Source organism: Phascolarctos cinereus, unplaced genomic scaffold (assembly GCF_003287225.1).
Source record: "Phascolarctos cinereus isolate Bilbo 61053 unplaced genomic scaffold, phaCin_HiC Scaffold_1;HRSCAF=81, whole genome shotgun sequence".
Taxonomy (NCBI): Eukaryota; Metazoa; Chordata; class Mammalia; order Diprotodontia; family Phascolarctidae; genus Phascolarctos; species Phascolarctos cinereus.
Window position 1 is genome coordinate 241,662,525 of NW_027555514.1, and position 14,358 is coordinate 241,676,882.

General features: G+C 35.4%; 1 protein-coding gene across 1 annotated transcript in view; it reads left to right on the forward strand.

The window, feature by feature from the left end:
* The window catches only part of LOC110195945 (GLIPR1-like protein 1), a 20,277-nt gene extending 13,368 nt beyond the window's left edge, over positions 1–6,909 (forward strand). The window contains 2 exon segments of the mRNA XM_020968908.2: positions 4,418–4,533; positions 6,749–6,909. Coding sequence (XP_020824567.2) covers positions 4,418–4,533; positions 6,749–6,909 — 277 coding nt within the window.
* The last annotated feature ends 7,449 nt before the right edge of the window (positions 6,910–14,358 follow it).

A 14,358-nucleotide genomic window follows, 5' to 3' on the forward strand; every position in this document is an offset into this window, starting at 1 on the left:
GTATTTGTCTATATATATGTATAAATATACATATGTGTGTATATATACACATGTATATATGTTTGTATGTATATGTGTGTGTTTCCTTTTTTTAAAGTTTTTGTTCATTTTTAGTTTTCAGCATTCACTTCCACAAGATTTTGAGTTCCAAATTTTCCCCATCTCACCCCTCCCCCCACCCCAAGACTGCATGCATTCTGAATACCCTTTCCCCTCATCTGCCCTCCCTTCTATCACCCTTCCTTTCTCTTATCCCCTTCCCCTTCTATTTTCCTGTAGGGCAGGATAGATTTCTATGCCTCATTGCCTGTATATCTTATTTCCCAGTTGCATGTGAAAACAATTTTTAACATTGGTTTTTAAAACTTTGGGCTCCAAATTTTCTCCCTTCCTCCCTTCCCACCCACCCTCATTGAGAAGGCAAGCAACTCAATACAGGTTATACTTGTGTAGTCATGCAAAACACTTCCATAGTAGTCATGTTGTGAATAACTATATTTCCCTTCATCCTATCCCACCCCCTGTTTATTCAATTCTCTCCTTTGACCCTGTCCCTCCTCAGAAGTGTTTCCTTCTGATTACCCCCTCTCCCAATCTGCCCTCCTTTCTATCATCAACCCCCTTTCTTATCCTCTTCCCCCTATTTTCCTGTAGGGTAAGATAGATTTCCATACCCAATTGAGTGTGTATGTTATTCCCTCCTTAAGCCAAATTTGATAAGAATAAGATTCACTCATTCCCTCTCACCTTCCCCCTCTTCCCCTACACTCTAAAAGCTTTTTCTTGTCTATTTTATGTGAGATAATTTGCCCCATTCTACCTCTCCCTTTCTCCTTCTCCCAGTATAATCCTCTCTCACTCCTTAATTTTATTTTTTAGATACCACCCTTTCATCTACAACTCATCCTGTGCCCTCTATCTACCTACCTATCTGTCTATCTATCTATCTATCTATCTATCTATCTATCTATCTACACATATTTTTTTTTCCTCTCCAACTACCCTAATACTGACAAAGGTCTCATGAGATACAAATATTCCATGTAGGAATGTAAACAGTTCAACCTTAATAAGTCTCTTATGATTTCTCTTTCCTGTTTACCTCTTCATGTTTCACTGGAGTCTTGTATTTGAAAGTCAAATTGTGTATTCAGCTCTGGTCTTCTCATCAAGAATGCTTGAGGGACAGCTAGGTGGCGCAGTGGATAGAGTACCCAGGCCTGGAGTCAGGAAGATCTGAGTTCAAATTTGGCCTCAGATATTTATTAGTTGTGTGACTCTGGGCAAGTCACTTAATCCTATTTTGCTTCATTTTCCTCATCTGTAAAATGAGCTGGAGAAGGAAATGGAAAATCATTCCAATGTCTTTGCCAAGAAAACCCCAAATGGGGTCACAAAGAGTCAGACATGAATGAAAATGACTGAAAAACAATAATCAAACCTATGTTATTAATAATTCCTGCTATAATTTTCAAAATCCATTCCCATCATATAGAATATTAGGACAATATTTTGAGTAATCTTGGATATCATTGAGGAAGAGCTATGTTGGGATCAGATGAGAAGGCAGAATGGATAAAGATTTGGACAGTCAGAGACAGGAAGCAGGTCATCCTGTGGCTGGCATGATAAGTGCATTCGTTCCACAACTCAAAGGTAGTTATCACATTTTCTAATACAGCATATCTAAATCCCAAGCTGAGGGACAAAAACCAAACAGCCACTGATTTGAACAATTGTGTCACAACCAATGGCATAGAGCGTCACCTCTCACTGTTCTCTGGTCCCTGTTTCCCACTTAATTACATCCTTATGCAACATTGATCATATAACCAAAGAAAACTAGCTCCTGACTGGTATATTATGGAATTAATGGGCGAACAATAAAAATATATTACAAAAGGTATACACTATATATTCAGTATAGTATTTGTCTTGTTGAACATTGTTTTCAATTAGGAAAGCAATTTCTCAGATGAACATACGATTGTTAAAGTGTGTTGTCACATCCATTTACTACTCTTTCCAAATTCTTTCTGTTTATTGTAAACTTGACAATCATCAATAAACATGAACATTTCCTATAAAAACAAGAAAGGATTACGTTGGAAATCATTTATTTTTGTTTAGATTTTTTCTTTTAAAAATATGTGTGAAATTTAACACAACAATACTAATAATTCCCCTTTTGTGTTTCCTAGAAATTCTGCTCTTGTCTGTGTTTTTTTAAATGATCCATCGGCACTTCTTTCTTTCTCTTCTCTCCTCCTCTCTTTCTTGCTCTCTTCTCTTTCCCTTTTTTTGTTTCTTTCTTCCTCCTTCCCTCCCTTTCTTTCTTTTTTCTTCATAGCCATATCACTATTTTAAGACTACCCTTTACAATTGTCCCCTCTGCAAAATGCATTCTATTTTTTGTGATAAGTGTAGTCAAGCAAAACAAATTCACACACTTTCCATGTTTAAGAGTGTATGTCTCATTCCACAACAATAATCTGTCACTTCTCTGGTAAGAATTGGAAAGCATGCTTTATCATCAATCTTCTAAAACATAACAACCATGGCCCACAACACTCCCTAATACTGCCTGAACCAGATTAAAATGCAATTGGGAGTTATTTGACAAAATAAGTAAAAATAGAATAAAATAGATAGTGTTAACATATGGTTTTGTAAGTCAGTATGTGGCCAGCAGGGATCCTTATGCACAGTTTAGCGACCCTATTTCTATTTGAATTTGACACCACTGTTCTAGATTCATGGTAAACCATTTCAATGATCAGAGTTCTAAGTCTTTCACTGTTGTTTTCCTTTACAATGTTGAAGTCATTTTTATAAATTGTTCTCCTGGTTCTGCTCTCTTCACTATGCATTTGCTCATACAAGTCTTCCCAGGTTTCTCTGAATCCATCCCTTCCATACTTTCTTAAAGCACAGCAATATTCTAATCTATCCATATACCATAATTTGTTCATCTATCATCCAATTGATGGGAACCTCATTTATGTCCAATTCTTTGCTACAACAAAAGTATTGCTGTAAATATTTTTGAACATATTGGCCCTTTCCTTTCATCTTTAATCTCTCTGGGGTATATGTCCAATAGTGCTGTTGTTGGGTCAAAGAGTAGGCACAGTTTATTGACTGTTGGGGTCAGTACTAAATTGTTTTGCAGAATGTTTTCCATATCACAGCTCCCCAAAGAGTGAATAAAGTGTTTGCCCTTCCACTGTACCTTCAACAATTGTCCTTTTCTTTTTTCTTGTCATTTTCACCAGTCTGATGAGCATGAAGTAGAAGTTGAGTGTTGCTTTGCAATTCTCATTAATAACTTTCATTAGTTTTTAAATGAATTCTGAGGAATGTTAGGGAGATGGGAAACATGTCTTAAATTATCATAAAAGTAAATTTGAAGTTATTGTTTGACATATCTACTTGAATAAACAATGCACAAAAGTCATTTGCACAAATGCACATAACAATGCAGTGTTATTTCCTACCATCTTTGCTTCCCTATAACAAATGACCCAGAAAGTTTGGTTTTGAGGTAATTGACAGGACGTAGTGAAGTAGTTGCTTTAGAAGTCCTTCAATTAGCCAAACAATCAACATTTATTAAGCACATATGATGTAACTGGCACTGTGCCACCAAAAGTGCTCCCACTGAGGTGTTCCATTCCATTGATTGAAAAGTTTGAAAACTGTATCTAGGTTCACTGTTAAAATAAAACAGTGGCAGCAAATGGTCAACACAATCCTGAGAATTTGAGGTGAATCCATTTATAATGCTATTCACTATCCTTTCTCAGGGCACTAATTAAAAATAAATTATCTTAATTTCTCTTCACTATGATTTGTGTGTGTGTGTGTGTGTGTGTGTGTGTGTGTTTAGTAGCTTCTTACATCTAAAAGGCAACTGTTTTCCACTTATATTAAGTGAAAATGAAAATATACTTGTATTCAAAGAATTCTTTAAATTCAAAAATGAAATGCCCTTTTCTAAAGACTAGTTCATTAGGGTTTATTTGTTTGTTTGTTTTAATGGTCTGAGTCTGGAACTTTCAACCTTTTTTAAGGTTTTTTGAAGTTTGGTACAGCCTTTGCAGAATAATGTTTTTATATGCCAAAAAATTAAAATATATAGGTTTAAAAATGAAACTAATTTTATTGAAATACAAATTTCAAAGTATTTGGAAAAAAAAAGTTAGTGGTCAGCAGAACTCCTGGTCTTGAATGTATCCTAACCCTGTAGTAGGCAATTAATGTTTACTGAAGTGAATTATATTATTCAGAGCTTTCAGAAATTGGCATATTTTCTTAATTCATTTACTCATAACATACTCATAGAATTTAAAAATAAACAATTAAAATGGATAGTTATTGATATCTATCTAACTAATGAATATTATCATTTTTATAGAGGAAACTTGATTGGAACGAGGCCTTATACAAAAGGAGTATCATGCACTTATTGTGAGGAAGGAGATACTTGTGAAAATAATCAATGCAGTAAGCAACAGTTGAATGAGTTGAAAAGTTTTAACTTCTCACTGAGTCAGAGAATGTCAGAAGGGATAATAATAATAATAATAGAAAGCGTTTGCACGGTCCTTTAAGGTTTGCAAAGCACTTTATAAAGATTTATTTCATTTTATCCTCACAGCAATCCTGGGAGGTAGATGTTAGTATCCTCATTTTACAGATGAGAAAACAGAGGTTAAGTGATTTGCTCAGTCACACAGCTCACTAAGTGTCTAAGGTCAGAGTTGAACTTCTTGACTTCTTGACTTCAAGCCCAGTGCTCTATTCACTGCACCGCCAATCCTTACCCAAACAAGAATATGTTCTGCAATATCCTTCGCAAGTAGGCCTCCAGCCTCTCTTTGACAGGGAACTCACTCCCTCTGAGAGCTGTTCATTCCACTTTGGGTTCTAATTGTTGGGAAGTTTCTTTTCTTATATTGAGCCGAATTTTGCCTCTGGAACTTCCTTTCCTTACTCCTAGGAGTAAGAAGAACGGGTCTAAATGTTCTTCTACAAGACTGCCTTTCAAGCACTTTAAGATCATTACCTTATCTATACTAAGTGCTTTCTTATCCAGGCCGAAGAGTTTCATTTCCCCATGTGGTGTTATCTCAAGGCCCTTCAAAGCCTTTTTCTCTTCCTCTGGGGGCTTGTTAACTTGCCAGATCTGTCCTAAAACAGCAAATGTCACTATAAAAAGGAAATTGAATCTAAGGATAGAAATGATAATATTGGCTCTTCCAAAGCTCAATGTATTATAACTATAGTAGTCATTCAATACATCTTTGTTGAATGAACAAAAACATAAAGCTACTTTGAGTTTACTTAATAACATGTTCTCTCCCCACCCCATCCCTAGCATAATTCTTTAATGCTAATGTATTCATCTGAAAACACTGCTGTACTTGGAGTCAGGAGAGACTTGAATTCCAACGCCACCTTAAACACTTACCAGCTTTGTGAACATGAGCAAATCATAAATGTTTCTTCATCTTCAAAACAGAAGTATCCATGCTTGCCTCACAGAGTTATTATGAGAGCCAAATGCGGTCATGTATATAAAATAATTTGTATAATAATAACCTTAAAGTGCTATATAAATGTCAATGTCGCTGTTATTATTGTGAATCTAACAGAAGAGAAGGAGAAGGGAGGAGAAAAAACATTCATATAAAGCCTATTATATTATAGGTAATATGAAGTATTATTTCATGCAATCCTCACAACAACCCTAGGAGGTAGTCACTGTTATTATTTCTTTCAATAGATAAGGAAACTGAAGCAGACAAAGTTTAAATGACTTGCCCAGAGTCATACTGTTTATTAAGTATCTGAATCTGGATTCGAACTCAGGTCTTCCTAATTCCAAGGCCAATGTGATATCTACTGTACAACATGATTTCCATTGAAAGGAATTTTAGGCACCATGGTAGACTTTGGGAGGAAATACTTTTTTTTAAATCAGACAAATCTTTTCACTTTTCAAATAATACCACATAAAAGACTTTTGTATTGGGCCTACCTTCCTTCACACTTTTCTAGAGACAACAAGGAATAGCTATTGAAGATACAATTTTTGCTGACTTGCAAATTATGTACAAAATTAAATATGATTATTCAAACATGTCATCATATCCACATTCTGTCACTTGGTTAGTAAGGAGGATGTCTCTGCTAAATTGGCTTGAATACAGAAATCTTTTGAAGGGGTAAAGAGGTAGAGAGATTCTGGGAATTTGGATTAATGGGGTACTCACTGGGGTCTTGGGACAGTAAGGTGCCCTAAGAGATAGCATAGCCTTAGTGCTATGATGGTTTAAAAAAAAAAAAAAGGAAAGGATTGAGAGATCCTGATGAGAACTCTTTCTTACTTCACAAAAATTTTAGCTAGGACTGACATGTGCTTTGTACATAAAAAAAAATTTTTACAAATGTTTTCTGATTCACAGCTGCTGTCAGTAACTTGAAAGCATAAACTTTTAAATGCTGTATTTGCTCATATCTAAATCTCCCTATTATGTGTTTAAAAAATAACTAAAATTAGTTTCCAAAGTTAATGGAGAAAAAAAATCCTAAAGACCTTTGAATTTGTATTTTTTTCTCTTTCTAGGAAATCCAATATGTGATAAAAGCTTAAGTACATATACATTAAAATATTTAATTATTAATTATTTGTTTAGTGTGACATTATTCTAACTATTCTGTGCTGCTGTTGTTGTTGTAACAGATTATCCATATTGGAATCCAACTTGGGAAATTCCTCGTCGAATTACATGTGATCCATTCTGTCAAATCTGTATGTCATTTAGATTGGTAGAAATTGTATTAGCAATTACAGTTGTTTATATACTACAAAAGAAATTTCCAAACATGCAATTAGTGGATTAGTTTATAACTAAGGCTGAGCTACCATCAATCCAATTCTCTTCCAAATCTCCATGCCCTAAATGTCTCTTCTATTTGAATTAAATAGGAGGCCAGAGGAGATCCTGCAGAGAAGAAAAGAATGGACTAGTGAAATCAGGTAGTAAGGCTGATAAAGCAATTTATGTGAACTTGGCATTATAGCTTACATAAACGTGAAAAGATTCTCATATTCCTGTTTCCCAACAGAATGAGTGCCATTGCATTAAAGATAAAGTTGCTGTAAACTACAAAACAAATGAATTGATGTATTTTGCTTTGGCTCCAAAACTTACCTTTGAGAATATTACCACCATGATTTACAATAAAGAATATATGAGCATTTTCAGTTAGATATGTGACATAGGGGTTGCCCAACAAATTTATATAAGTATGTTTTTAACCAATAATATTAAAATCTCAAATATTGAGAGTTGTATAGCAATTAACAATGGAAAGAAATTTGAAAATGAAATGTGATATTGTGATTTAATTCATCAAAGGAGATGTCTCCAAGCTGACTATAAACACTAAGTAAATTTATAGTTTTGAAACTCAAAATCATATCTTAGAACAAGTCAACAAGAATTAATTTATTCTAAGATAACTATAATTTTTTTTATCTTTTTAAATCTAAAAGAAAAATGCGAGTAATGAATGAGCCTCTGCTCTGAGATGAACAATGCTTTTATTGATAACAAAGACTAGAGTTAATTGAGCATTTTCCTACATGGTGAGAAAATAATTAGTTTTTAGTTCATTCAGTTTTAAAAATTCCATTGTTTGGGTACCAAATTGACTTAATTTTTGTCATTGTTAACAAATATCATAAAAAAATTGTAAAATGAATTGTTGTGAAACAAATAGTGTTTTTCCATTAACTTCCATAATGATGTGAGAAATATATTCTTGAAAGGAGGTGAGGAGGGTAGTTTCCCTGACATTGTATATTTCAGCTGAAATACCAGTGTCCCTCAGCTAGCAAATGCCTATATTGCCTCTGGGTTATTGGTTATTTCTACCCAATGAAAACAGTAGCATTAAAGTAAAAATGCCAAATTGCAACATTTGTGTTTCTGAGTATCTGGATATTTCAATTTATCTGAATAATTGATGCAATATAAGCAAATACGTCCAGGTTCTTTAATTTTTTAACTTTTGGTTCTGGTGTTTCGGTATATTGTAGATGCAATCATTGCCTTCATCAGGTTTTAATAACACAAGCCCTTTCACTATTAATATTTGAGTTAACAATGGCTACCAAACATGGTTAGACAAGATAAAAACAAAGTCACATATGAGAGCAATAAAATGTTGGAATTCAGATCACTTTTCTTCTTCTCTAATTCCTATTTGCCATTTGATTTATTGTCATGCTATCTTAATAAACTTTTGCTTAAAATTAAATGTACAATTAATACATCATTTTATGATGGATGTCTTCAATTGCTCCAATTAATTAATTATACTTAAAAGGCTGTCAGGTTATTTGAAAGATTATATTGTAGAGAAAGACGTGTGTGTGTGTGTGTGTGTGTGTGTGTGTGTGTGTGTGTGTGTGTGTGTGTGTGTGTGTAAAGAGAGAGAGAGAAGACAGAGGTTAATAACTTAATTGGTCCATGCAATATGATAAATACACAATATATAATACTATACATGTATATACAGACATATATGTATATGTGTATGTGTGTATGTATATATTACATATATATATAACATATATATTTATACATATATATATTACATATATATATATATATATATACATATATATTGATACATAACAATTTAAAATAACCTGATTTTTACTGGCTTCCTTAAAATATTATATTAGAGTTGACATTTTCTTAGGGTCTACTGTTAAGATTTTCTTAAAACTTAAAAACAAGGATAACCACAGAATTTCCAGTTAAATGCACAGGTTCTAATGGTAGTACTTTGGCTATGTAATTAAGTTATCATATTCATTGTTCATAAAATCTGTAGTAATTTGCAGTCTTTAACAATGCAAATGTTTGTGTAATTGTGTTCTGCAACCCACAAATAAAATTAATGTACATAATAAAATGCTCACAAAATATAATGAAAAAGGTCTTCATTTCTAAATGTTAGAATTCACTTGCTATTTATGGGTTATGTGATCAGCAAGATAATTGGGAGTAGTCATTGTTCCCTATATCTTTCCAACCTAAAAACTTCCAGGAACATAGGAAATACCTATGGTAATTAAAACTAAATTCACAAGATAAGAAGACAGCCACCACAGAAGGCAGAAACTTCATGAAATAACTTTAGAGACACCCACTCCAAACCCTTCCTCCAAGCCTAACCTGCCACAGGATCACTTCAGGCAAACTCATGGGCTTGTCCATGTCTGGTTCCCAGACAATTCGGAACAGCTTTGTTTTTGTTTTTATTCAAGTCAATTTGGGTGTTTCTGACTCTCAGCTTCAAGACAGAAAATGGAAGAAGCAAACCCTACTTCAGGTTGCTGAAGAAAAAAATCTCTGAAAATACAGAGGAGTTGGCAGTTTCCACCATGCCCATCAACAACAAAAACAACAACATGGAATAGTGGATGGAAAGCAGGCCTGGGAGCCAGGGAGAGCTAAATTCAAGCTCTACATGAGACATACTGTTCATGTGACCCTGGATGGGACCCTAAATGTCTCAGTGCCCTAGGTCAGTGGTTGCCAATTTATTTCGTTGTTGTTTTCCGTGAACATCTTTCAACAAACAACAACAGAAACATGTTAGATGGCAGAGTGAAAGCAGTGACTTGCTTGAGCTCTCCCCCAAACCCCTCCAAATACCTATAAAAAATGGCTCTAAACAAATTCTAAAGCAGTACAACCCACAAAAAAGACAGAATAAAACAAATTTCCAGCCCAAGACGACCTGGATGGTGGATCAGGAAGGTATATCAAGCTGGGCAGGGAGAAAAGCGCAGTTTGGCGTGGGCACATAGGCCTCAGCAAACCTGGAGCAGGCCTCAGGAAGACTGAATCATAAGCAGCTATGGTGGTTTCCAGACTGCTCAACCCACAAATGCCAAAGACAACTTAAAAGGTCAGTGGGAAAAGTCTGATTCTGCCCCATTCCCCAAGGAATTCGGCCTCTGGGCAGTGGCAGCCTCCTGAGCTTCTGGCCCACAGACTAAGGGGGAATCAAGTGGCTGATCAGAGGGGGATAGCAGAGATCTCTCTGCCAGTGCTGAGGTAGGAATCTCTTCCTTTGCCCGTGCTTGGATCTGGGTCACATTTCTGGGTGGCCGTTCTGGGGCGAGGAGGAGCCCTGGCGTGGTGGAGCATGTAGTGGCTGTGAAGAGGAAACCCTCCATACAGTTCCAAGAAAGAAAAGAGTGCTTGTGGTCAGTCACTCATACACCACAGCACAGGCCAGGAAAAGAGTAAACACCTCGCCCCTAATCATACCGCCTAAGAAGAATTGAAAATTTACAGGTCCCTAGAAATATCCCTGAAAACAGCTATACAAACTCCTGAAGCTTGGGACAGTAGATTCTCCACATTGGAAGCAGACTCTTACCTTAACAAAGAGTTTAAAAGTCAAATATTTGGCTGGGATCATGAGCAAGCAGAGCAAAAAGAGTCAGACTACATTATCTTACTTTGGTGAGAAAGAAGATCAAAACATACAACCAGAAGAAGACAACAAAGTCAAAGCTCCTACATCCAAAGCCTCCAAGAAAAATATGAATCAGTCCCAGGCCTTGGAAGAGCTCAAAAGGGATTTTGAGAAGCAAGAAAGAGAAGTAGAGGAAAAACTGGGAAGAGAAATGAGAATGATGCAAGAAAATCATGAAAAACAAGTCAACAGCTTGCTAAAGGAGACCCAAAAAAATACTGAAGAAAATAACACCTTAAAAAAAGCTTAACCCAAATGGCAAAAGAGGTCCAAAAAGCCAATGAGGAGAAGAATGCCCTAAAAGCAGAAATTGGCCAAATGGAAAAGGAAGTCCAAAAGCTTACTGAAGAAAATACTTCCTTAAAAATTAGAATAGAGCAATTGGAAGCTAGTGACTTTATGAGAAATCAAGACACTGTAAAACAAATCCAAAAGAATGAAAAATTAGAAAACAATGTGAAATATCTCATTGGAAAAACAACTGACCTGGAAAATAGATCCAGGAGAGAGAATTTAAAAATTATTGGACTATCTGAAAGCCATGATCAAAAAAAGAGCCTAGACATCATCTTTCAAGAAATTATCAAGGAAAACTGCCCTGATATTTTAGAACCAGAGGGCAAAATAGAAATTGAAAGAATCCACATCTCCTCCTGAAAGAGATCCCAAAGGAAAACTCCTAGGAATATTGTAGCCAAATTCCAGAGTTCCCAGGTCAAGGAGAAAATATTACAAGCTGCCAGAAGAAACAATTCAAGTATGTGGAAACACAATCAGGATAACACAAGATTTAGCAGCTTCTACATTAAGGACCACAGGGCATGGAATATAATATTCTGGAGGGCAAAGGAGATAATATTACAAACAAGAATCACCTACCCAGGAAAACTAAATATAATACTTCAGGGTCATTCATTGAAATAGAGGACTTTCAAGCATTCTTGATGAAAAGACCAGAGCTGAATAGAAAATTTGACTTTCAAATACAAGACTCAAGTGGAACATGAAGAGGTAAACAGGAAAGAGAAATCATAAGAGACTTATTAAGGTTGAACTGTTTACATTCCTGCATGGAAAGATATATTATAACTCATGAGACCTTTGTCAGTATTAGGGTAGTTGGAGGGAAATTATATGATGTATGTAAGATAGATAGATAGATAGATAGATAGATAGATAGATAGAGGGCACAGGGTGAGTTGAAGGGGTCATATCTGGAGAATAAAATTAAGGGATGAGAGAGGATTATACTAGGAGAAGAGAAAGGGAGAGGTAGAATGGTGTAAATTATCTCATACAAAACAGACAAGAAAAGGCTCTTACAGTGGAGGGGAAATGGCGGAAGGTAAGAAGGAATGAGGGAATCTTATTCTCATAGGATTTGGCTTAAGGAGGGGATAACATATACACTCAATTGGGTATGGAAATCTGTCTTACCCTACAGGAAAATAGGGGAGAAGGGGACAAGAGAGCAGGGGGTGATAGAGAGAGGGCAGATTGGGAAAGGGTAATCAGAAGAAATACTTCTGAGGAGGGACAGGGTCAAAAGAAAGAATAGAATAAATGGGGAGCAGGATAGGATTAAGGGAAATAGAGTTAGTTTTTCACAACATGTCTACTATGGAAGTGTTTTGCATAACTGCACATGTGTAACTATATTGAGTTGCTTGCCTTTTCAATGAGGGTGGGTGGGGAGGGAGGAAGGGAGAAAATTTGGAACTCAAAGTTTTAAAAACACGTATTTTAAAAAAAATGTTTTCACATGCAACTGGGAAATAAGAAATACAGGAAATGGGATATAGAAATCTATCCTGCCCTACAGGAAAATAGAAGGGGAAGGGGATAAGAGAAAGGGGGGAGAGATAGAAGGGAGAGCAGACTAGAGGAAGGGTTATTTAGAATGTATGTCATCTTGGGGTGGGAGAGCACGAGATGGGGTAAAATTTGGAATTCAAAATCTTGTGGAAGTAAATGTTGAAAACTAAAAATAAATAAATTTATATGAAAAAAAAAACCAGAAACGTTGTGAATTGCAAGGGTAATTTAATATGCCACTAATAATGTTCAGCAATTATTTACTGTTTGAGGAGCCACTAAAGAATTTTTACTACGGACCATTAAATGGGATTTCTCTAAGCTTGTAACACAATTCTCTAAGCCTGCAAGTTTCAGAGAAAGTGCCTATCTGCATTGACAGAGGGAATTTCCTCATTTAAGAATTCCATATACTAGTGAAATCATAGGTCCAGTCCTTATCTCTTATTAATATTAAACTGTCAGGCTGTATGATATGTAATTGATAAGGAGCCTGCCTTGGAATCAGAAAGACCCAATTTCAAATCCTGCCTCTGACATGTTAGCTGTTATATAATCTTGGACAAATCATATAAAATCTTAATGCCCCCAAGCAACTCTCTAAGACTGACTCTAAGCTGTATTGTGATGGCAGGAGGAAGATTTAAAAAAAAAAAACCCTGTACTACAATTTTATTATATATTAATCATTATTTTTATCTTCAAGAAAGTATTTCAAATGAGGAAAAATAGAAATAAAAGAATTCATTTTCTTTTAAATATTTTTTTATTCTGAACTTAAGAAAGACCAAATAACATTAGCATTTTCATACAGAGAATTAAACAGGAAAAAAAAGAGAGAATTACATGTGAAACTGTGAATCTATTATGTATAGCTTACTTTTTCTTTTAAATGGCTGTAATACTGGTGATTGTGTGAGTGTCACTAAGAGGGTGCAGTTGGCCCAGCCAATACTTGTCACTGTCCTATCCTCTGTATTCTCTTTGTCTCTGGGGGAAGGAGAGGAGAGGTGGGGGAGGGGGGCATTGCTTTAGCCATTCTGTGTTACAAAAATTAGCTTGGTTTTTGTTTTTTTAGCCTATAGGCGATATGCTAGTCTCTCTGTTCCTCTATAATTCCCTCCTCTGCTGTGTTCTTTCCTTGGTTAAACTGAATTCTCACTCTTAAGTTACAGAGTCCACTCCTCTTGTGTATTCTATTGCCTATATACCCTGTATACTTTTCCTGATTAAGGTTTTACTATTTGCTTTGATAAATATATATTCCCTCTATCCTGATTTTCTTTTGTAGTAAGTGTTTGATTGGAAGGAAGCTAAACTTCCAGGAATAAACTTATTACTTTCCTCACTTTTAGAATGAACAGGGAAAGTAGTTTTCATCTTGAAGCAAAAATGGAAAACAAAAGAAAAGAAGGAAAGAGAAAAGAAAAGAAAAATCACTGTGCCCCTAGACTTCAAATAGATGATGTGGAGTAGATAGAATTCTAACCTAATATTCCTCTTAGAGATAGGTGTGTGGTATATATGCCTGGTCACTGCCTACTTCTAGTTATCACAAAAGTGAAAATTATGGTAAAGACAGGGTCAGCCAGACACCAGATAATAACAGCAACAATAATAAAAGATAATTTTTATGTAGTGCTTTAAGTTTTTCAATGTACTTTACAAATATTAACTTATTTGATCCTCACAACAAACCTGCAAATTAGGTGCTGCTACTATCTCCTTTTTACGGATGAGGAAAATGAGACATAGAGAAGCTACTTGTTCAGGGTCACACAGCTAGTAAGTGTCTGAGGCAGGATTTAAGCTCAGGTCTTCCTGACTCCAAGTCCCATGTACTATGTACATCTGCATATATCCACTGTGTCACTTTGCTGCTTCTGTCTAAAGAAATCCCTCCAGAAAGAGCCTTCCCAATTCCTGTAGCTAGCAGTAGTTTTTGAGGCAGCAAAGAATTAGAAGCAAAGT